We start from the raw sequence: 24,645 nt of genomic DNA, 5'->3' as shown, positions 1-24,645 counted from the left end.
GTGTCAGCAGAGCAAGTGAAGTGATTTTGTTGTGGTCTCCCCAGCTGCTGAAAGCTGATGTTCTTTAGCTCTATTGTTCTGCTGGGAAGTGGGCAGGAAATGTGCCGTGCTCTGAGTCAGGCTCGGTGTTTCTGCCCCGTTCCCGAGTTCACGGTGGGTGCAGGAAACGTCTCCAGGGCTCTCAGACACGCTGGCTCTCCGTGCCCTGCCTGGGCCAGAGACCCTTCCCCTCTGCTCCCCCTGTGTGACACACAGAGCACGGCTTGGCCTCCTCCTGTTGGCCTCTTTGGAGCCAGCCTGTTGTGAATTCCCACCACCAAGGAGCTGCAGAAATTTAAATGTGATCCAAAACTCAGCTTGTTGGGAATTGGAGGTGTCACTTCCCTTACTTCCTTTTCAGATAGTAATATCTGAGAAATTCTTTTATTCACATTTAAAAAATACATGATGGCTCTTTCTTAAAGTCTGGACATTATTTATTAGAAGCAAATAACTGACTTCCCCACTTGATATTGGGCACATTCCTTGGATTTTTTTAAAACCTGAATGAAAAAGAGGAAGTTTATGTGTTTTAAGTACATTCAACTGAACAAGTATTTGCAGAAGCCAACATGCAGAAGTGTCTGTGGTCAGGTGGACAAAAGATGCTGTAGGAAAAAATATAATTATATTTAATACTTCTTCATCCTGTAGCATGAAGTTAAATCCTTCAGAAACATTGTTAAGTGAGAGAGACAGAGCCAAGCTGGTGAAATTGGAACACAACTCCCAACCATTTATTTATGCTTTTATATAGGGCTGCTTTCTCTTGTCATATAGTTTATAGTCCCTCATTAACCTCTCCTGCTTCGTGGTCACCTGTATGAGTGTTTCTGAAGGTACCTGGCTGATTAAAAATAAAAACACACGAGTGTTCCCACCCCACATTCCCTCAGAGCTTGAGGAGATCCCCAGCAGCCGCCTCTGCCGCATCCTCAGAGCTCTGAGCATGAGTCACCTGGCTCCAGTTAAACAAAATCAAACCTTCCCCTTTCAAATCATCTAAATTTGGGTGAGCTTTTAAAATGGTTTTCTTTAAACTTTCATTTCCATCAGTGCTTTTTTTTTTTTTTCTATTGGGAATGACAAAAGTAATTTGGATAGGCCGTTTTAAAGACATTTCTAGTGATAAAAGCATAATTGTGAAAGACTCTCTTCAGAGCTTTCATCCCAGTTATTGTGACACAGAATTGCAGAGAGACACCTGAATATTTGGGTTCTCGTCTACAGCAAATCTTTAACCAAACCTCAGTATTTTCAGCCTTTCCCATCATTGTGTTGTGGATGTTCTCAGCTCCGTTTGGGAGTTGAATCAGCTGCATAGGACGGGTCTCTGCTCATCTGGAAAACAGAGTTGTCCCTGTGTTTTTATTTTTTTATGTACCCAACTATGCAAAAGAAGCTGATTCTGGCTAAGAAGAGGAGGGCAGATGGGCCGCACGTGAAGCTGTTCCTTGCTGCGGGGTGTGCTGCGCTGCCGCCGGAGCGCAGAGCGATGTCCCGGGGCAGCGTCCCCCTGCTGGGCCAGGGAGCCCCCGCTGTCCAGCTGGGATCTGCCTCCTTGACCTGAACTTGTCGCTGCCCTCCCCAGTGCTCATTCCTGCACTGCCTGAAAGCTGGCGCCGAATTCCTCACGTGTGGCCTCAAAACCAGGCATGGACTTCAGGGAAGAGCGAGCCTTGGCTTTCCTCCTGGAAGGGCCTTTCTCGGCTGACTCGGAGCGGGTTTATTCTCTATGGGAATAGGAAAGCACGGCTTGGGTAGAATTCTGATGTTTTCCATGGTTGTGGAAATGTGTGAAACCCTAAAATCGGAGAGGATGGTTGGTACTGGGGAAGGGACTCCTGTCCCAGTGCAGTTGCTGAACTGGAGCAGTTTCTGCCTCTTGTTACTGGAGGTACAAGACAGGATAATCCAGGGAAGCTTTCCAGCTCCTGCTGAAGCTCCTGCTCCGGGGGAACGGAGCTCATCCACAGCCAAGCCTGTGTCTGGTCATAAGACACCACAAAGATAAATTTCCACAGAAGTCTGGGAAAACTGAGGACACAACACAGAGAGGTATTGTGCAGATGTTGTTTTGCAGCTCACCCCACTCGGATGAGATTTCTCTGTTACCTGCCAGCCTGGGAGAAGCAGCAGCCACGCATTCAGTTCTTGGCCACCTTTCTGGGTCTCTGAAATGTTTTCTGTCACTTCCTTCAGAGTAATTTTTGTGTCATCAAGGGAAGGAGCTTAGCTGCGGGATTCTGGACAATTCACTTCTGACCTTTTGAAACAGTAAAGGTGGAGTGAAATTTTTTATCTGTTTAATAGATATAGTTTTATTTTTTTCCGTGGCTTAAAGTGTTAATTCTGCCCATTGAAATGTAATTTTATGGAGCAATATGAGCCGGAGGCAGAATCTTCATTGCCATCAGGACCCAAATGGTAAATAGGCCCTTTCTCTAATTTGTGGGATGTGCTATAACTCAGTTTGAATGTTGAAAGGAAATGGGCCTCCAGGGGAGTCTGGAGCTCTGTTCATTCAACTTCTAATTAAAGTTTTCCCCTCTCAAATTTCACTTTATTTTCCGGGGCTTTTGCTCCATGATGATTATTAACATGTGTCCCATGGCCAGGAAATCATTATCCCCTCCCCAGCGCAGCCTTCCCCGATCCCTCCTCAGCAGATGAGCGCGGCTCGGGGCCGCTGCTCGGGGCAGGGCAGGGCGGCCGGAGCCGGGGCCGCGCTGCGCAGGCGGCTGGGAATCCTTCCAGGACACTTTGATCAGATGTCTGGCGGACAGGATCCAGTCCAGGATTTCTTCCAGCCTATGCTTCACGTTTCAGGAGCCCAGGCCAGCTCTGGCTTCCTATTCCTACTCCAGCAGCCTTATCTTTTTGGGGGCAGGAGTTGTTAGCACAGTTTATCTTGCTCGCTTGGAGTCCTCCCTCGGCCGAGACATGCACTCCGGTGCCGCCTGCTTTTTTTTCCCTCTCTCTCTCTCTTTTATGTTTTCTTCTTGTTGTTTTTCTTTTTAAATGTGTCAAGTGAAGAGTTCCTCTTCCCCCCTTTCCCTTTCCCCTCCAAAGAACCACCCTACAGTTCATTAAAACGCTGGGACTGTTTTTGCTCCTGTACCAGAGGGGAGAGTGAACCTGTGCCTGCATGTGTGTGTGTGTAAAATAGATCCAAAAATGTCCATGAACAGCAGGAAAAGTTCTGGGAGACCGTCCTACTACTACCGACTGCTCCGGAGGTCACGACTGCAGAGACAGCGAAGCAGATCCCGCAGCCGGAACAGGCTTAGCAGGGGTAATTGCGAGCTCTTTCCTTGCCGTGCTCAGCCCGCTGCCCTAGGTAGGTGAGGATGAGGAGGGGCACTGGCCCCGCGCCCCGGGAGCGGCCCGGGCTCTGCACAAGGTCAGTGTGCGAGGGACTCGGGCCAGCGTGGCTGCTCTAACCCCGTGTGGTGCCTCTAACCCCGGCTTTCCAGCTAACCTGCCTCAGCTCTGCACTCTGAGGGAACTGCCTCTCCGAGATGTTTGGAGGCCTCGTTGATGCTTGCAGAGCTTTGGAAAGCCGTGCTTAGGAGATGGGGTCTCTCTGCAGAGATGTATGGCTGGAACTTCTCGTTCTTCATGAGCCGAGTGTCACCAGGGGCTTGAGATGACAAAGCTGAGAACAGTTTAGGGGTAGGATTTTCCAAAGAGCCTAAAGATTGGGCTCCTGAGGCATTGCAGAAACCTGTGGGACTTGAAGCCCCAAATCACTTTTAAAAATCCTTCTCTAAAAGGGCTTGTTTGTCCTCATCAGCAGGAGGGAGGTCCACAGAGGGATGTTTCTGTAGGGCACAGGCAGCCCATTCCTTCTACTGGAGGCAGCAACTGACCCAGTTGCATTTTTAAAACCAGCTATTCTGCCTTTCTCTTTCTTCTACTGTGAAATAACTGTTTATTGGTTCTTTTCCCTGTCATTAAAGCAGCCAAAAAGTGGGAGTATGTGAGTGTTTTCCTATTGAATTTTTTCAGAAAGGAGGGGAGAGTGTTGTGTTTGCCCTGCAGTCTGGCAGTCCTGGTGTATTTATCATGCTGTGAGCCTAATCAAAGCCATTAGCTGAAAAGATTTCCCTTTTTCTTGTTCTTGAGTGAATAAAAAGCACAACTGCAACTTTACATCAGGTGTCTGTGCAAATCCAGGCTTGGACTTGTCTCAATGCAGTTAATTCTGATTTATGAAGCAGATTTTAAACTTTACTCTAGCACTGCAAGATTTAGCTCAGTGCAGTGTCCTCTTTCCTCTTTTCCTGGCCCTCAGGACGATTTTAAGAATTTTGAATCATTGCTGAGAAAACAATAGGAAGCTAAATCAGTCCCTGAGCTTCAGCTTTTCCTTCAGACAGTGGTTTTCTTTGCATGATATTTTTTGTTGTTTTGCCTGTCAGGGAGGAGTGTTTGTCAACTCCCAAACATGTCCCAGTTCCCTTTCCCTCTTTATTTGTGTGCTGTGCAAAAACAAAATATTTTACTGTCGTTTCAGTTGCTGTGACAAACTAAATGTGTTCAGTTTCCTTTAGGTAACCCAAAGTGAACTTAATGGCATCATTTGTCAGGAACACGAGGAATATACAGGCAGATTTGATGGAAATGGGAATCAGCCCGAAAGTTTGTAAGGAATTGGATTTGAACCAGCTGAAATCTTGTTGCTGTTGATCTCTCCTGGAGTATTTTGTGTTGTCTGTGGGATCCCTGCCTCTCAGCAGTGGCTGAGCTCTTCTTATCTGTACATCTGAAAGGGATTTGCAAAGCTGGATGAGAATTTTCTCTTTATTTTTGATCTGTTTCTGTTGTGCAGTGGTGGTGTCACACAGCCAAGCCCCACAGCAGGTCAGAGGAGGCTTGTCCAGGCTGGGCAGGGTGATGGAAGTGCTGGAATAATGCAGCAGGAATGCTTTCCTTAACAGTTTTGTTCCCGCTGGAAGATTGGTGAATTGTAGGGGTCTGGGGGCTCCAGGAACAGCAGGAAAAGTCAGGCTGGGGTTGCACAGCTCTGGAAGGGCTGAGACCCAGTTTGGGAAATGGGTTTTGCTTCCTGAGGTACAGAGAGAACCACTCCCTCAGGAAAGAGCTGCTGTGGTGCTTCCAGCTGGGCAGAGTGAGCAGAGTTTGCATTTTCTGTGCAAAGATCTGAGGGAGGGAGGGGAGAGCTTTGTGTTGGGACTCCAGATGGAGCCAGCCTGCTTCAGTGTGCAGAAAAATGTCCAGGACTTGGAGCTGTTGGCAGTGACAGCAGCTTGTTCAATGGTTCATGTGATGGCACCCTCTGTTCTGGAGCTCTCTGGTCAGCCCTGGTGCCTGTAACACATCCATCACATGTCAGTGTGTTTGTCACTCTGCCCTTTTGGGAGCCCAGGCTGGAATAGCTAACCAGTGGCACTGGTGAGGAGGGCAAAGCCAAGCAGGAGGGGAAGGCTGATGAGATCCTGCCTCCAGCACGTTTAAACCATGCCTGTTTGGGAGTGGGTAAAGCAGGCAGGCTTCACTGCACTGGAAATCTCTGCTGGAAGGAGGACAGTGCCTGAAACCCCCAGCTCTGCTCTCACAGAGAGTCAGGACATGCTGCAGGTAAACATTAGTTAGATAAAAATCTACCTGCAGAACGTCTGGACCATCTGTTCAGCTCAGAGATGTGTGAGACTGCAGGAGGAATCACGGCAGTAATTATAATTACTCCCAGGTGACCCATCTGATGTAGTGGAAGGTACTTGTGAGGCAGAGAAGGGAGGAGGAGAACTTTCAGTGACTGCAGCACCTGCTTGTGGCTGCACTTGGGTCCGTGGCTTTCTTCAGGATCCCTCCCTGCTTCTCCTTACTCATGGACACGATGAGGGAAGGGTCAGTGGGAAGTGTTCTGAAAATTCCCTTTGCTGACAGAAACCACTCCCGGTGCTCCGTTCCCAGTCCCATCTCTGAGCCAAATGCAGCTTTGGCTTCAGGGCTTTCTTGTGTAAAACTCAGCAGGCAATCAGCTGGCATCAAAGCCCTGAGAATTTGAGAACATTGGAGTTCCTGATCTTGAAGGTTTAGTGTTCCTGATCCTTCTGCCTCTGTCAGCCTCAGACATAAATGTCTTGCTCTGTGTTCTGTTTATCACAGATGCTTTTCAAGGTGTTTTATGAAAAGGATTTTTTTTAAACAGACTTTCTTCTTCTTTTCCTTTGATGGCTGCTGTGAAGAGGAAACTGACTGATCTTCAGCAAAACCCAGATTTTCAGTGCACCGAACACTGAGCTGGGAGGCCAAGGTCAGGCTGGGTTTTTTTCTCAGCACAGGCTATTCAGATACACATCTGTTGAAAACAGCTGGAATTTAGTCTTTCTCTGTCTGTTTGATGAAATCAAAACCTTTTAAGTGATAAATGAGAGATCAGCTTATACCCAAATAATCAATACCTTGGAGGTTCAGGCACTCTCTTGGGACAAGGGAAGCAGCCATTGGAAAATTGTCCCAGCATGTCCCAGAGTGACATAACAACTAAGGAGGTTTTATTATATTTAAAGCCAGCTGAAATTGCACTCACCTCTCACTAATCTTTCCTAGCTGAAAATCTGTTCTTCAGCATGTTAACAAAAAGTGATGCTGGACAAGGAATGCCAGGTGGAATTTCTCCCTTTCCACCTCTGCAGGACTTTGTTTTTCATTTAAGGGCTGCGAGCAGGCAAGTGAGGAGCCCAGTAATGAATATTAGCAATAGGCTTGGGTTTTTTTTTCCAAGGGCGGTGTCTTTTAAATGCCAGGAAAAGGAGACCTTCCTGCTTTGCACTTTTTAATGATCACTGCTTTGTTTTTCAAGTCTCTTTTGTGGCATTTTCTGTTTCACCACAGAAGTCTTGCAGTCTTTCATTGAAATTTTAACAGCATGGCTGACAGATGCCCATAGAAAAGATATGCAAAATGTTTAAAGCTGTGCTGTTTATAGGAAATATTCATTGACAGCTGTGCTATTTTTAGCACCAGTGCTCCAGCTGAGACTTTGCTGTGTTTGTTCAATGCTTCATTGTCTAGTAAAAATCGAGACTAAATTTAATGACTTGGGAAGTGGTGTGTGGAGGAATTCTGGAATTGTTTTGATATTAAACAACGCTTAAATCTCAGAATCCCTTTAATAAGCAAAAATTTAGAGTGAATTTATTGCAGGCAAATTTATTGGACTGACCCTTCAGCAGGAAGGAGGTGGCAGTAGTGCCTTCACTCCCTTTGCTCCTACAGCAAACTCTGACCTGCCCCACCTCCTCGAGAAATGCAGGAACATCCACACTCAGCAAGTGTTCTCCCTGAGAAATTCCAACGAGATCAAAAATGAGTCAAGTTGTAGAAGTTCCCCTGGGAAACCCCAGTGGGAATCTCTCAGGAGCACTGTCACTTTTTGCTCATCTCTTCCTTTATCTCTCTTTCCAGCCCTCTCCTCCTGGCAGTCCCATCCTTTTCCCCTGACAGAGTTCCTGAGAGGGGCTGACTGCTCTGCAAGGAATGAAGTAGCAGATTTGCTCTCGAGTAATGCAGAATGAGTTTTTATCTACAAGCCGTGGGTACTAAATGAGAAAGAGGTTAAAAACCCTGGTCTGAGTCCAAACTAGAATTGCTTCCAAAAACATGCTTCGAGGGGTTTCAGCAGACTTTTCATGATCACTCATGTATTAGAGTAAGTTTGTCTCCTTACAGCTGTGGCAGTCCAAACAATTTAGACACAGAGCTGCCTTTTAAAGCTTTTAAACCTGTATTTCCCTTGAAGGTCTTCTAGTGTGCCACTAATCCCCTAAGTTAATGCACTGAAGGCACTCTCTAATCCTTTAATTCACTCTGCTCTCAATAGAGATGGGAACGAGCTGGGTCAGGGAACGTTCTCATTTGGGCTTTATCAGTTTTGCTTTTTTCAGCTCAGACACTGCTGAGCGTGGTTTGCTTTCCTTTGCAACACTCCAGAGACTGTTTCAGAGTCAGACACTAACTGTCTGTGTGTTTGTGTATATGCTTGTGAAAGAAGGTGCACAGAACTCCTGACTCCTGTCACTGGTTTGTGCAGCCTCGGGGTTCAGGCTTTTACACTGAGTTCCCTCAGGCCCCTTTGGGAACCAGAGAATGGAAAAATGGATGGCTTTTTGAGAGCTGTGAGCCATGCCCCATCTAGAGCTGGTGAGGGTCAAGGAGCAGTGCCAGCCACAGGTAATTTCTGGAAGCTTTTTTCCCCCAGACCTACACAAGAGAGAGATTCTGACTAATGTTTCTTTGGTGCTGAAGGTAAAGCTTTGAGGTGATGAGCAATGCCAGACAAGTGTTGTGGTTTTACTAATAAGCATCAACTCTAAAAGACTTGTTAGAGCAACACATGGCCTGAATTTTGCAGGTTTGTGCTGCCCATTGGTTTTTTCCTTGCATGAGGGGCATGTTTTCATTGAAGGTCTGGTTTGCAGAGCCAGGCTGGGACCACGAGCAGCTCCCAGAGGCCCATTAGGAATCCCAGGCTCTCACACTGCTCCAGAAGTTCATCTTAAGTTGAGCACTGAAGCATTCAGTTGGAGCAAAAACTTGCCCTGCAATTGTATGGACTTGGAGAACACTGACAGGAATAAAGTCATCCGAAGTTTTGCTTCATTAACATTTGCACTGAAAGAGGAATCCTCAGATGCTGAGGACTTAATGTTTCCTTTTGAAGAAACCAATTTATGTGAAGTGCAAGTTTCTTTTGTACCTTACATGCTCATATTTTTGGTTTCTTACAGCATTTCTGCATCACTGAATTTCTTTTAGAGTCAGAGATCAAGCCTGGGCTTGTTCTGAAGTACCCAAATGTGCTAATAGGGGGACTGGTGTAAAATTTGGCATCTAGAGTTAAATTACAGGATGCTTCTTGAGCTTCTTGGTTTCTATAGGAACAAGTAATAGTCATCCTTCATGATTAAGCAGTGTCCATGGTAACCAAACGAGCAAGTTTTAAATGAAAGATATTTTCCCTTTACATTTTTAGCAGTCAAAGGTTACCAATTATTACCTTTATACCCTTAGACAAGAACACATTTTGATGGGGCTGGTGTGTTTGAAGTGAGAACATTTGGTGTTAATTTACATAACTCTGCTTCTGGGATCAGCTAAAAGTCGGGTGAACACCAAAATGAAATTTCAGAGAGTGGGGTGGGGTGCATTAACCTCCCCAGAGGGGGAATGTTGGTCACTAAATTGCTGAATTGTTCTGCAGGGTTGCAGTGTTGCTGTTCAAGTACCCATTTGCTCCACAGAGTGACTGCAGGGCAGTTCTGGAGGGAGAAATTCCAACACAGATCTGGCATATTTTTTTAGGCTAGAAAATGTAAATGTCAGTGTTGGTGTAGGTAAGAACATTCTCCTGCTCCCTCCTGTTTCAAAAATAGATTGGGAAGTGAAAACACGACTGGTTTTTAATGTTCCTTGTCTCTCCTTGGCACTGGTGTTGTTTGCTTGAAAACTGCAGAGCGAGTGTGCAGCTGCCACCTGCGAGTGTTTGCAGAGCAGGTTTGTGGGAGAGGAGCAGAAATACCCACCCACCCCCAGAGGAAATAAAAGGATCAGTCACAATAAATTAGGATTTACATTCCACAGTTTCTAATACTGAAACAATTGCTAAGAGAGTCTGAGCAGCCAGAGGAGAGATGGATGGGGAAGAGCAGTGAGCAGGGATGGATTCTCAGCAGTGCTTTGGGCACAGGGAGGCATTGCCCAGGTGTGCAGAGCTGCTGTGCCTGACACAGCTGTGCACACACTCACATCCACACACAGCAGAGGCACATCTGTGGAAGGGATACCACTCAGTCTATAAGCATTATCTTCTGTTAATGCCTGTTGAAGTGCAGGAGACTTGTTTCTGTTTGCCAGTGGAACCCTGAGGCCTCCTGCATTAATGTTTGGAAAACCAGAAAATCCCTCTCAGCTCTCCCTAACCCTGTCCCCAATCCTAACCCTCCCTGACTTGAACTGGAGGAAGAACAGTGGTTCCAGACTTGGCTGTCACTGCTGCTTTGAGTTGCTTCCTCATGACAGACACTGTATTATTGGGGGTACCAAAACTCACTGCCATCCATTACTTAAAATCCAGCATTCTTCTGTGTTTCTAGTGAAACTGTCTCCTAAATAGCCAGTGTTAAATGCCAGCCTTCTGCTTTTCTGGGCAGAATTAAAGTTCCTTGGCTATTGAGACAATCTGAGGTGGGTGAGCAGGCTCTGGGCATTGAGACTCTCTGAGGCTGCTCTGAGAGCCACATGCACCATGTGAAATTCAAATCTTAATGTTTGGTCTGTTATGCAGATGGATGTGAACAGAGATACGTGTGTGACCCCATTTATCTCTCTAATGAAGTGCCATCAATAGAACATCTGTTTCTTTGCTGTAGAAGATGAAACCTCTGATGAATCATGCTTATAAATTAAGTATTTATTTATTTAATTTGCATTTTACCAGTACAGACCTGTTCCAGCAGCCACTGTGCACTGCTGGAAAAATGGCCTGGGAATTAGCTGTGTGAAGTTTCCATTTCTCCTGAGGGTGCTCCAGGTGAAGGGAGCTGTTCTGGCCTGTTCAGCTCAGCTGTCCAGGTCACTTCTGGGGAAAGCCCCCAGCCAACCCTCACAGGCAGGGGACAGAGCCAGCCCTGTCCTGGGTGGTGTGTCCAGGTGACACCTCCAGAGACAGGGACAGGAATTGCAGAGCATGGAAGTTTCTCCTTGCCCTCAGATTGCCTCTGTGGATAAAGAGCTGCAGGAAAGCTCGTGGTGACAGAGCAGAATCTTTGCAGGAAGGCTCAGCATGATGGATGAGCCTAATTTAAATCTCCCCAGAGCTGACTCCTTGTTCTCCTCACTCTGTGTTGCTTGTCTTTATCATCACATGGGAGGAAGCTGATGTTCCACTTCACTTTATCATCCTTTCCACTTTAACCAGGGTATTGGCAGTCACCACAGTCTGGCCCCCAACCAGGACAGAATTTCAGCTTTTTCTGATGTATTTTTTAAGTCTGAGCTTGATTTCAGTTTCACCCTGGAGAAAAGGCTCCTAATGATACGCCGTTAGCAGAGGAGGAATTTGTTCTGTGGATACCATAGCAGAGGAAGATAAATATCATACATATTTTATTTCAGAGACTAATAAAGAAAGAATAAAAATACCAGATATATACACACATATCTAGTTTAAAAATACCAGACAGTAAAATGGAGTTTGTACTACAGGCTGCTCAATCAGCCTGATTTGCTGTTTATCTTTAGAAAGGGAGGGTCATTTTCTGGATGCCTTATATTCTGACCCTGGCACCAGGTCTGGGGACCTGCAGCTGTGCCTCAGGCATGTGGATCTGATCTGGTCTCCAGGCTTGTAGCACTCAGAAGCTGCTGTATTTTCAGACCTCTCACAATGAGAATTACCTCACCTTTCCTTTCCCATTAGTGCATTTCTTTTCTGTCCCTTTTTCCCTTGGAGAGGGATTTTCCCTTGACAAATAGGTTTAATCTCTCTCCTCAGGTAAAGGATGTGTTCCACCTGGATTTCTGGAGGGCAGGACTCGCCCCGGCTCTCTGTCAGAGTGCCCGGCTGTGCTGAGCTGGCTCCACAGAAGGGAGAGAGCAGAGAACGTGCAGGGAAAGCGCTCTTAGCTCCACTGACCATCAGGTGACCCAGCAGCCGAAGCACAGCTGGAATTCCCAGCGCTGCAGCTGGGCCGGAGCGCTTGGCCAGCCAAGGGCCTCCAGCTCCATCTAGTGAGGCCCCGGGATCGCGGCTGGCACACACACCCACTGCTGGAGCGGGCACTGCAGCTCCTCCCGGGCTTGGGCCATGGAAATCCCACCCCAGCTTTCCAGGAGAGAAGGGGCTGCAGCAGCAGGCAGCCAGAGCCCGCAGAAAGTCAGGAGAGGAGCCTTTGCTGCTTGCACACATCCAAAAGCACCGTGGCAGCTGCTGGGAGAGGAATTCTCTTACTGGGTAATAGAGAAAATAGAGGAATGGATACATATCAAGTGCTCAGAAAAATAGCAGAGCTTTTTTCAGTACTAAATTCAAGAGCCATTAATAGCTCTGGCTCAGGAGCAGGATGAGGAATATTAAATCCATGAAATCCAGGAACCTGACACAGAGATGAGAGGAGATCCATTAAAGTGCACAGTGTGCCGTGGCAAAGGTCAGTGTCACTCCAAATCATTATTTAACAAAGAAAAAGCTGCTCTTTCAGGAGTTCTTAGTCCCACTTTGAGAGAAGATGGTAACAGATTTTAGCTGAGGGGACCAGTTTTCACTGATGTGAAACCATCAGTGTGTGCTGATGTTTTCTGGGATTTGTTTTCTGTATTCCAGCCACTTCTAACCAGGCTCTTCAGTTCACACAACTGTCCCAGCCACCCTTCTTGGAGCTGCAGAGAATTGTGTGGCTCTAAGTGGTGCTTCAGGTGTGCTTTGCTGCTTTTAGGCAGCACCACAGTCATCAGAGACACTGAATGTGGTGCTTTTCTACCACTGAAGTCACCTGTTGGGGAAACAAAGGTACTGGTGAGAAGCTGGATCAGTTTGGTGTCATCACTGTGGGGAGCATTAACTGTAGGCATAGACTCAGTTGTTTAATTCAAAGTATTTGGTGCCAGAGTGTAGCCCAGAAGGCAAGTAATGATCCCAATTTATTTTTTTGTTCTGTATGTAAACAGTAAGATAAGGGAGAGGGGGTTTTACAAGCTGTAGTTCTGTAAACAGTGTCCTTAATTGTCTGGAAAGGTCATGAGAGCATGAGAAAATGTGAAACTATTTCTGCTTGGGGCATGAAATGACTGGGGAGTAAATCAGTGATTCTGATGTGGAAGAGTTGTGGGTACAGCCAGGGGGATTGCTGGGCTTTATGGAAGTTTATGAATGTTTAAGCCAGAAATTCTAAGATGCAAAAAGAAATAATTTTATTCCAAGATAAGAAGCAGGGGTGACATGGCTTCCCTTAGCCTGGAGAACACCCTCTCTGTGTTCATTAGCTTTGCTTTCAGAGGAGTCTGCTTGTTCAGAGGGCATCAGCACCTGCCCTCAACTTCTGCCTCATGACCATTTTCATTTAAAAGTTTATTTTATTGCCTAATAAAGGTTTGGTTTTAAATTAATTTGGTATGGATCTGACATTGCTGTAAGGGATCAGCTGGAATTCACAGGGTCAGCAGGGCTCTGGGTGATACATTCCAATAAATACTCCTGCAGGTAACTGAACCATGCAGGTGGCCCTGCAGCTGCATTCCTGGGCCAGCTGATGGGAGCAGGAAGGGCTTTCATAACCTCTCACAGCCTCTTTGTCACTGGAAATCAGACATTTTGGCACCTCTGCTTCCCACTCAAAGTTCTTCACGCCTTGTGAAGAGGAAAGTTGGCTCAGCTCGATGTTTATTATTTTCTGTCGTTGCCTATTCCACTTTTTAAAAGTGCCTCTATTCCCTTCTAAATCCCCATTTGGATTCAGACTGAAGATCCATCTTTTCTCCTGGGCTCCTGTGGCCACCCAAAGCTGTCTGAAATGTAGATTTTTCTGCAGCCTCTCCTGAGTACGTGGAATGACACAGACACTACAGATACCTGTTCTCCAGGGATTGTTCTTAATTCGCAAACGCTACCGTGAGCCACGTTAAATCACTGTCACCGTGCCTCCTCCTCTCCTCTCTTGGGTTTGTACTAAGGACTTATTGGATAATGCAGAAATTAGAGGAATAACACCTAAATTCATTAAGCAATAAAATTAATTCACGGCCTGTAATTGTACGAGCAGGAGACCGGTAATTCCTGTTCCCTCTGGTTTCACAGAAACTCCACCCTGGCAGCGCTGGGGCACCTGCGATGCCGGGCAGTGCCCGGTGGGGCAGGACAGGGCGGAGCTCGGCCCCAGCGGCGGCTCAGTGCCGAGCTCGGCAGCAGCCTGACCTCTCCGGGGCTGCCCTCGGCACCTTTCCCACCGGCTCTTGGCTCTGGGGAACTCGTAGTTTCCTGCATCACCTCCAGAGGATCTGGTGAAGTTTTGTTGTGCTCCAAAGTCTCCTTTCCATAGGCACGTCCCGCGGCGGGAGCAGGAACCTGCGCTCCTGCCGTGTGTCCCGGTGCTGCTGCCTGCTCTGGCATTCCAGGCATTCTTCCCTTTCTCGCTGCCTCTGATGAAGTCATCACCTCTCCTTCTCTCCTTCCCGGCTCCATCCGAGTGCCATGGCATGTGCGCTGCTCACCAGCACAGCTTCCTTCTGGTGAGTTCAGGGAGACCCTTTCTCCTTGCTGACTTCTCTCCCAGCACTCAGGTTGGACCTCCCTTTGTTGGCTGGAGCTGGAGCAGGTTCTTATCAGGAGATCAACTTGCTGGGAAGTGCCTGCTTGTTGTTATTCCATCCAGCAGCCTGGCTTTGCTTTTGTTCACGCTGTCTCTTCCACTGGCTGATCCCTGGAATTGTGCGAGGGGGGAGTGTGAAGAGAGATGAACAGACAGGAGTTAATGTATTTTATTCTCCATAATGAGAGTGTAATCCTGATGATCTCTTGGACTAGTCGGGATTCTCAGGAGCAGGTAATGCAAATGGAAGAACACCTCACTTGCTAAGTGAAAAGTAAACAGTAGTAACAGTTGTTTGTGTGTTTGTTACACATAACAACCTGCTTGGAGCAGTGTCTGGGAAGTGGAGTCAGAGGAGGCCGTGATGTTGGGTGGGTTAAACAAGAGTTTGGGTGCTGGGGCTGCTCACAGCCTGTCCTGCTGCTGCCCTGGAGCCCTGGGGAGATTGCTGTGCTGCTCCATAACCATTCCACAGCATGAAAAGCAGGCATGGAAGAGTGGAGTGAGGATTAATTATTCTGTCAGTTCCAGTGCCTTGAATAAGTTAACAAACCAAATGTGTTTATTACTGTACAGAAAGAGTTTCAGAAATACTCATAAGCCCGAGGTCCTAAATTAATGTGCAGTGTTTGCAGTGCTGTGTGTCCTCTTGGCAGTGGGATATGTTCTACTTAAAAACCTCCTGGTGCCTTCCACAGCCAGCAACGTGTTGGCCCAGCTGTGTGGGGAGAGCTTTCAGGGGCTTGATAATTTCAAGGAGGTTTCTCTTTGAAGGTCTTACTCTGCTCAGGGGGAGACCCAAAACATTGCAGTCTTCTGTAAATATTTGGAAAAGCAGGAGGCCCTGTTGTTTATTTCTCTCTCTCCTGTGTTGTATAAATGAGCCCTGGGCCCTCTGTGCTATTGAGAAGTGACACAGAACTGCCGCGGTGTCTGTCCAGACAGAGATGGAAGTTCAGGAGAGGTTGGGAAGAAAAGGCCAAAATCAGACACTGAACCTGATCCCTTGAAGCTTGCTTATTTTATGTACAAGTGGGCAAATTTGACAGCAATCACGGGAAATGAGGCTGGAAGGAATGTCAGGAGGTGTGTGGTATCTGTCTGCCCCAGGAGAGGGGAGGAGAGGCAGCCCATTGTCCCTGAACGTCTCTGGGCAGGGAGAGCTCTCCCTCTCTGCACCAGCAGTCCCAGGGTGTCACTGTCCATGGCAAGATGGGACTGTTTCCAGTGCCTAACCCAAATACCTTCTGCTGCAAGTGAAGACGTTTCTTTCTCAGCCTCTAGTGACTGTGGAGAGTTTTTATTACTGGCTTGCAGTGCCCTTCTCCATGGCCCTGGGCTTGCTATGGCAGCGTGGCTGATGCCAGGCCCTGGGCAGAGTGACCCAGCCTGAGATGGTGCCTCCAGCCCTGAAGAAGTAAAAAGGGCACTTAAACCTTTATATATTCCTACTGCTCACCAAGTAAATGCTGTACATTCCTGGAGTTACTAATTTACCTGTAAGCTATTTTTATTAACCTTTAAAACAAACAGCTCCCCCCCCCCAATCCCCTCCAACACCCACACCCACCCCTCCTTCTGGTTATTTCTGGTTTCTTACAGAGGGTTTTGTAACGTCTCTCCTGCAGTGAAACCCACAGTGCTTAAACAGAGCTGAAATGGAGATTTGACTCCAAATATTTCATGAACCATAAGTTTAATAATTATAGGAGGGTTTAGGTGCTAAGCCAGCTCTGTGTTTGGTCTCGAGTCACAGTGATGTGTTTGCTGGTTCTGCTTGGGGTATATTTTAATGATGAAATAAGGAGCTAAGCTGGGGGGCTGTTACCCCCATACAGGTGCTGAGCAGTGTTTGGGGCTGGGGAGCACATGGGGAAAGTAATTTCTTGTAGTTGCCTTTCACATAATGCCATCATTCCTGTTTTCCAGTCAGGTGTGGGAGAATTGCTTTAAACAAGGTTCATTTTTCTGGTCATCAAGAAAATGCAAAGCAGCGTCTTCAGTTGTCATCTCGAGCTCACTTTCAAAATGCTGAAATCAAGTAGTTTCTTTATGACAGTCCAAAAACAAAAGAAGGTTCAAAGGAATGGGGTGGGAGCCTGAATCTTCTGAGAGGAGATGACACCAAAGGATTTTACTGCTTGAGATTCAAAGTGCAGCTTTCTGCAGAGAAAGTGCCCCAGCCATTTGAAGGCTCAGCTGGAGGCTGTGAAGGCAGTGAGCTGCTGCTTTGGGCTGAGTTTCACACAGGTTACGTGGCAACCAAGGAAGATGTCACTGAGCCACCCCTCACCCCATCCATGGCTGGAATCTCAGTCTGTTCTTCTGGAGTGGTTTAAGACACATCTCAGGAATGCTTGGGTGGAATTGCTGGTGTTAGTTTCTTACAGTCAGGCTTTGGCAAGGGCAGAACCTTGCTGAGGAGAGAACCTCCATGGAAATGCTTGGCTAAGGAGGACTCTGGAATGGTTTTGGGAAGGGAAGCTTGTTACGAGGTCTGAGCATCACTGAATGGCAGCTTGGAAAGAAATCTGTTTCTCTGAGTTCCATGGTGCTTTCAAAGAGGGTTTGTGAACTGAGGAAGCACCACCCTACAATGCTGTAGCTGACCTGTCCTAACATCTTGCTAAATCTCCTCAGTGTTGAGCATAGTTGTTAATTTTACCTTTTCAGCCCCCTCCCCTCCTTGCCAGTGGGGAAGGAGGTAAGTATTCCTGTGCTCATTTTATACTTTATCAAAAGCAGGATTTAATTATTTTTTCCTGGTTCCAAAGCAAATTGCTAGAGGAATTAGAGAGGTAACTTAGGCATCCTGTGCCTCTAACCCCATTAGCAGTTTCCCCGAGGAGGATCAAATCCACGAGTGCACGGATCTGTACTTTGCATATAATTCTCACTCATCTCAATGCAGTTTCTGTTTACTCATCTGCAGACTGGAAATAATGATAATGCCAACCTGTCAGGCATTATCTGAAGCTTACAGTTGTATAAAAATGCTAATTGTTGAAGGTGAAAGTCCTGCTGATGGAATGTTGCTCCAGGCAGCTCGGGGAAATGCAAGTGGAATCCGTGGGGTGGTCGCGCTGCCTCGTTGGCGAGGGAGACGCCACATTCTGCACGGGCTGCTGGCCCTGCTGGGTGTCCCTGTGCTGCTGGGTTTGTAACTGTCCCTTGTGTTCTGTCCCCAGAGTCCCCCCCGGAGCGCTGCGGGCAGAGGCGCAGCATGCCCAGCGGCATCTCGGAGAAGAACCCCAGCATGGAGCCCGCGGCCACCACGCCCTTCCGGGTCACGGTCAGTGTCCCCCTCTCCAGCAGGGCTGTGGGATCCTGAGGAGGGACCTGGGGGGAAAGGAACCTGCTCACCCTGGGAGAAGTGCTGTGTGTGAAACTGGCTGCTCCCTGGTTTGTAGGGAATGGGTGCTGTTAGACACTGTTAGCAACAAGCAGCTGGTAGATGTATCCTGGTAGAGCAGCAGGGTTTGAATGGAGGCTGGAGCTTCACTTGGGAGACTTTCCTGGAGAGGTTTCCTTGGTGAGTCCTGGTGCACTGTATTCCTGGGTGCATTTACCTGTCTGCAGCTGTACAGTATGTGCTCACACTCCTACAGAGAGAAAATCTCCTCTGGAGGAAGCTGTCATTAAGTCACAGGACGCCTGCCAAGCTGGGATTGCCCAGAGCCTGGGATCTTGTCCCAGCAGGAGCCTGGAGGAGCCATCCACTTTTTCCATGGCTTCAGTCCCTGTGCTTTGAGATGTCACTGGTTGTTCTGTACCATGACTACCAGTGGTCTTGGTGCTCCATGGGAAGGGCACTGCTGTGTCCACTGACAGACAGGAAGAGGGACCCCAGGAATGGGATCTGTCACTGCTGAGCCCTGGCTGGCACTGCCCAGGGTCAGCACAGTGTGAGGAGTGTGAGCACAGAGTCCCCTCCCCACTCCTTGCTCACATCAGGTGTCTGGGCTGGCTCTCAGCACGCACAGATATTTTTATTCAGAGAAGACACAAATGGTCTTGCAGCAGGGTTGCTCCATGCAGGTTTTCTCTGCAGGCCACACCTTCTTTACAGACTCAGCTGCTGCTTACCAAACTCAGGGAGGCAGAACCAGAATTTCAAAGCAAAGACAATGGTGCAATCTGACAAAAAATAATCTGAGCACACCCAGTTCACCTGAGAACATTTGCATTGGTGAATGAGTCATGCTTAGCAGTTTGGACAAGTAGTTTATTTTAGTTCTAGAAATTGTTCTTCCAGCCGTCACAACCTGTTGATCTCAGTGAATGAGTATCCTTGAACCCTAAACAACTACTGCTGGTTGGTGAAAACAGCAAAACATGATGGGAAAATCTGGATTCTTCACAGGACAGAGGATTTGGGCATATTTTTCTTAGTGTCCCTGTAGTCAAAGAAAAGAAAAAGCTGTTTGTTCCTTTCTAATGGCATATATCCTGCTTTTTGAGTTTTTAGAGAAGCTATTCCAGCTTTGAGCAGCTGGTGGTGGAACAGCTGATGTGGGATGCAGTTCTTTGCTTTAAGCAGCTCTGTTACTCAGTGTGGATTAAATAAGGGCAGCCATCACATGGGTAATACGTGACATTTGTCTTCTCTGAGTTCAAATCCAGCCTCATCTCATTTCTCCCCTGCGCCCCCTCCGAGTGTCACTGCATTAATATGAATGGCTTCATTAGGTACAGTTGGTGCTGCTGCCCAGCCTTCAGCAGATGTCTGACTTTAGAAATATATTCTCCCTCACCTTCCTTCATTAACCAGAGGAACATTAGCAGTCAGTCCACTCCAGCCACTGGGAATAGTAATTAGTGCCTTAGTTTAGTGGTAATGGGATTATTACTTTTGAGCCTGCTGTTGTAGGTTTGGAAATTGTAGGCTTTTCATATTTTACAGCTGATTGTTCTTCCCTGACATCTCCATCCTTCTGCTGTTGAGTCTCCAAGGGCCTGGGAAGCTCAGGAGCCATTGGTTTCAGCTATTTTGGCAGTGTTGCATTCCCAGATGCTTTGATTTATTTCAAAACGAGAGAAAACTAGGGTGGAAATTTGGGAACTTCCCTTCCCATACAGAAGTCTGCCAGGCAGGTTACAGATAATTGGGCATTGTGGTTTTTGAAAACAAGAGCTCCTGGTAGTTTTTGAATTACAGAGTATAAACCTTGAAAATCAAGTCCTGTCCTTACCCCTTCTCCTGAAAGAAATTTTTAATGAAGCTTCTTAAACTTGGAGAAATCTCCTCTAGTCCTGGTTATCTCATGCTGTACAAGAAGTATTTTCCATGTAAATCCCTCCCTTCACTTCCACGCTCTCAGAGCTCTGTATGAGCTGAGGCAGAATGAGAAACTCGAGGCTCCAGCCCCAGTGAGGCTGGACCTGAGCTGAGGTCCCTTGTCCTGAGCCTGCTCTCAGAGCCAAGTGTTCAGATTTAAGTCTCCACTTTGTCAGGTGATGCTGCAGGGCTGGAGACACCGAGGTGTCCCTCCTCCATGGCCCTGGTTGAAGCCTTGCTTTCAGGAGAATGCAGAGAAGCATTTTGCCTCTCTGCATTGAATCCCAATAGCTTGAGGTGTGAGATGGGTTAAACCTGAAGTTTGTGGGGTATTTTGTCAAACTCAGGGGCCAGAAGCTGGGCAAGTCTGCTGAGTGCCAGTGAAATCCCTCACTGTGCCCCTCTTGCAGAGGAGTGCTGCAGGGGAGGATTTGCTGAGGCTCGCTGGGGAGGACTCACTCCCATCCCATCAAGCACTGCCATCTATTGACTCCTTCTGTTAGAGCCCAATTTCCTTCATTTTCTGGGAGAATATCCCAGGCCAAGCAAAGTCCAAATTGCCAAAAAACTTGAAGAAGCATCTGTAGTCTCTCTTTTACTAGACAGAATTTAGGATTTCTTTCTCCGGCCCTTTAGTCCTCAATTCTAGCATCAATAATTTGCTTTCCAGGAGCACCAAAAACACTTCAGTACTTCTTCTGGTTGAAGCCACATTGGCCTCAAAAAATCCCCCAAAACCACACCAAAACACAGTTTTTCTTCTCCCTGTAACAAGAACTTGTTTTCCTGCAGTTTTCCTGCCTGGTTGGGCTCAGTACACAGCTGAATTTGCAGTGATCCATCATAAGCCACTCTTACAGCATTCCTCCATCTATCCTGGTTTTAATCCTTGATAAATGAAGTATTAAATACTAATGGCAGTAAATGGAAACTCCTGGAGAGATGAAAGTGAAGAGCTCTTCTGCCATTCCTCTTCACTGAACATAATCCTGAATAATGGGATCCCAGTTCAAGCTGCTGTGGACAAGATATTGAAGGATTTTTTTTCCCAAATTTTTGCCTGTGCATAATACACTCTATTTTCTTTTTTTTAAATTTTTTTTCCTTAGCAGTCATGTAATATATATTACAATGATTTGAGAAATTCTCTGGAGAATTTATGTTCCTGTATTATGTGGAGAGTGGAATGGCACTTCCCTCAGCACGATCCCCCCTCTTTAATTGAAATGTAATTGTTTACTAAACCATTGCAGCTCAAAGGGAAAATTACTGTCATTTTGGTCTGTGGCTGCATACATTAAAGTGCCCCTTTTGCAGGGATTGAATTTTAGGAGAATAGGAGCATTATCACAGATGATATATAAACATAAAGCCATTATCATTAAACTGTCAGCTGCAACTGACTTTGGGTAACCAGTGCTAGTGGCAGCAAGAAATATGGAAATTACTTGGAGAATGCATTTGTCAGTTCAGTCACCACTTCTGCAACAGGACATGCCTGGAAGCTCTGGGGTTGTGAGTATTTTAGGGATTGGAAGAAAAAATGAGATAATTTTCAGCCTTTGCAGTTGTTTCCAGTCCCCCTGGTGCTGCTTGGCAGAAATCAGGAGGGCTCATCTGGCCCTCAGAGGGGTTTGTCAGGTAGCCCAGCACCCAGACCTTGCACCTTGAGCATCCTTTGTGGAGGGATTGCCAGGCTCTCCACAAAGGTGGTTTGTTCTTACCACCCTCATTTTCCAGCTGGGAAGACTGAGGGAGGGAAAAGTTAGCTAACTTAAATTTGATCATTCTCCAAAGCCCAAAAATACATCCTGAGCTGAATTTCTTCATTTCTAATTCCCAATCCTGGTGTTAACCACTAGCTAAGCTATTCCTAATTACCTCTCTGAAATCCTCCTCAGTTTCAAGAGAATTAAATATTCTCCAAATTGATGCTGTAATGTGAAAATGAGTAAATGGGTTCCTGGACTCCCAAGTCCTTCCTTGGGCAGAAATGCCTTGACTTTCTTACTATCTCTGCCAGCACCTCATGTTGTCAAATTTCTAATTGCTTGTTATTTAAATTAGATCCCTCTGCCTTATTTTTCTAAGTCATCTTATTAACATAGATCTGTGAGTATTTTTGATCTTTAATTTTTTGCTGTCCTTTATGAGACATGAGATAAATTCTAGTTAAGGTATGAAGGATAAATTTAATTTTGGAAAAGGGAATCTTTATCCCTACTCAAAGCTCCCTAGCACAGGGATTGGAAAGTGAACCTGACTGTAAAGATATTTTTAATTCTTTGAGTCTGACCTTGTATCTTGAATTTTTTTTTTTTAAGTAAACCTGGAATTTCCAGTTGAGGAGTACTGGAAAGCAGCATGGTCAGAGATAGGAGGGACTGTCAGATTTCAGCACAGAGCTGCAGTCCAAACCACTGAGGATTTATGATGTGCATCAAGCAGGAGACAAGAATGACAGGATAAAAGACATGGTGCTATGACCTGCTTCACTGAAAGGGGCTCAGCAAGGCAGGGTATGGATTTTTTCCCTTTTTGAACTGAGTATGTTCCAGGGAGGTCTCTTTGTCAGAGCCTGCAGCTGTCTGAAGGACAGTTTTAGAGAAAAGAAGAGCACAGGGCTCATCAACAGCTTAATTCACACAGTGAGGCCATTTCTCTACAGAGATATGAGTGATCCTGCTGTAGTTTTTGTGGGGCTCTGGCCTGCTTTTGATTGCTGTCACACTGGGGTGCTTGCACAGCTCAGGGTTCCCGGGGCAGGGCTGGCTCTGCTGTGGGGCAGGGAGCAGGGCGTGGGACATGACCTGGTGCTGCTGCAGGAGGAGCCTTGTGAGGATCCTCCCAGGGCCCAGGCAGAGCCCTGGGTTAACCTGCAGCTTCCACTGAGAGGGAAATGCCACAAATCACCCAATTTCTGTGCCCCAACACCACTGAAATGTGTCCTGGACTAGGGCAGGTTGTTGCTTCCTGTGTGAAGCTTGGGCAGTGGATAAACAAGGAAATTTGTGCTTCTGGGGAGGATAAAGTCAAATACTGAGTGGGAAAGGGGAAAACAAATGTTTCAGGAAGCTGCCTGGCTCTGCAGAGGGTGCAGATGGGCCCAGTTCCATCGATTTTGTTCAGCTCCTCCAGATGTTTACACTTTGCCAGCCTCTGAGGGTGCTGTACTGATCCCTCGGGGCTGTGTGAAACCCATGACTCCAGGCAGGGCTCAGGCTCCCACGGGGAACAGCAGAAAATCCTTGGAGTGGGACAGATTCCTCGTGCCAGGAATGAGAAGTGAGGGAGTGAGAAAGCAGCTCCAAACTCCCTCTCCCCAGAAAGCCTGAGCAAGTTTTTGTGGGATAAACCTGTGTTGTTCTCCTGATTTCATGATTCTCCTCAGATCCCTCCATTCCTCCACTCCTGGGGAAGCAGTGGTGTAGCCAGATGAGAAATACCAACAGCCTCCTATGTGTTTTCATGGAGAGAGCCCATGGGAGGAATATTTAACATTTAGGCAGTAAGTAGGGCTAATAGGAAATGCTAATTCACATTTCATTCTTTTGATCAGTGTATATTGAATGATAATTACAGTGATAGTACTTGGCACTTCTGTAGCACCTTTCATCTGGAGCTGTTAAAGTGTTCTGCCAATCTGAATGAATTCAGGCTTGCAGGCACTGGGGGGTTGCAATTTACCATAATGCCTCAAGATAAATGAGAAACTAAGGCCTGGGAGGATGATACCACTTTCCCCATCATTCAAAATCTGTATGAAACAGGTGGGGCTGGGTAGTCCTGCTGCTGGTCATCTCATGAGAAAAAAACCAACTCAAGGCATCACTGTAAATGGGGAAAGTGGTTTAAACCAGCCAGGTGACTGGCCTTTTCTCTCTAAAACATGTCTGTTTGGCATTTTTTGTGGTGTTTTAACAATTCAATATCCACTTGGGTGCTCTGGTGTATTTTTGTTTGAATTCCTCTCACAAAGACAGAGAAACCATCTCAGATTCTCCCTGCATTTTTCAGCTACGTACTTGGATCCAACTCCATTCTTTAGAGACATCTCCAAAGGATGATTTGAACAGAAATGTTCATTTCAAAGCTACCACAGGAAAACATTTGATATTGTTTCAGTCTCTTCCCAGGAAGCCCAAGTGCAAACAGCCTGGACTAATTGATAGGCTGTAGGGAGGCAAATGGACCTGACTGGTTTCATTTCTGTGGCGTGAATGAAAGGCAGAAGGTAAACAAACAAAAGCCTCAATTTGTTTAAACCTCTGGGCACTGAAAGCTCTCACATTGCTGGTAGCACAGAGAAAAGAGGGCCATTAGAATATCCAACATGACAGTGTCCCTTTAATTTGTTTCTGGGTCACAGATAAAGAATTGTCCTGCAGATATGAAAGGTAGGATAATAAACACATTCCATTCTCCCTCTTTCAGCAGCACTGACATTGTGCTTTCAGAAAACAAGTCAAAGAGTGGAAGGCATTCTGTGAATCTCCTGGAGACTGGAACGTGAGTGCCCATTGCATCAGGACCTTCATCTCTGAACTTCCTCTGTTGGGGATTTCTACTGCTTTAGTTCAGGGATATTCAGTATTTGCTTAAATGCTGAATTCATTGCACTGGAATTCATAGAAATCTGTGTCATTGCCACAGTCACCCTGAACAGTTCTCAATACATTTCTCCCAAGTTTTGTTTCTGAGACAGATTTTTTTCTCTAGTTTAGACTAGACACTTCTTATGAGCCAGAATTCCTTGTTCTTTCACTGCAGATGGTTCATGTGGCACCTGTGGACTTTGGTAATATTGAGGGTGCTGTGACAGGAAATCATGGGAGAGGTGCCCCATCCCAGCTGGCAGGGATCTTGTCTGTGTTGTCACCCCGTGGAAGTGGCTGAGCTCTAACAGCCGTGGAGGAGCTCATGGCCTTTGACTGGGTTGTTTGGAAATTGTTTTGGAGGTTTCTTCTCCCCTCCTTTGCAGCCTCGTGTGAGGCA

The 24,645-nt window shown here is 46.6% G+C and overlaps 1 protein-coding gene across 3 annotated transcripts in view; it reads left to right on the top strand.

Annotated features, from left to right (window-relative positions):
- Positions 1-2,958: 2,958 nt before the first annotated feature.
- The window catches only part of DAB2IP (DAB2 interacting protein), a 127,123-nt gene continuing 105,436 nt past the window's right edge, over positions 2,959-24,645 (top strand). The window contains exons 1-2 of one of the 3 annotated variants that reach the window (XM_059865451.1): positions 2,959-3,334; positions 17,561-17,664. In XM_059865451.1, coding sequence (XP_059721434.1) covers positions 3,217-3,334; positions 17,561-17,664 — 222 coding nt within the window. In that variant the 5' untranslated portion in view covers positions 2,959-3,216. Of the gene's footprint in view, positions 3,335-13,954; positions 14,293-17,560; positions 17,665-24,645 lie in introns of those variants that run through there. The other 2 variants (XM_059865450.1, XM_059865452.1) reach the window with 2 other exon arrangements.

Source organism: Haemorhous mexicanus, chromosome 21 (assembly GCF_027477595.1).
Source record: "Haemorhous mexicanus isolate bHaeMex1 chromosome 21, bHaeMex1.pri, whole genome shotgun sequence".
In the NCBI taxonomy this organism is placed as follows: domain Eukaryota; kingdom Metazoa; phylum Chordata; class Aves; order Passeriformes; family Fringillidae; genus Haemorhous; species Haemorhous mexicanus.
The sequence above is the reverse complement of the archived record's forward strand: the minus strand, read 5'-3'. Positions and strand labels throughout refer to the sequence as shown.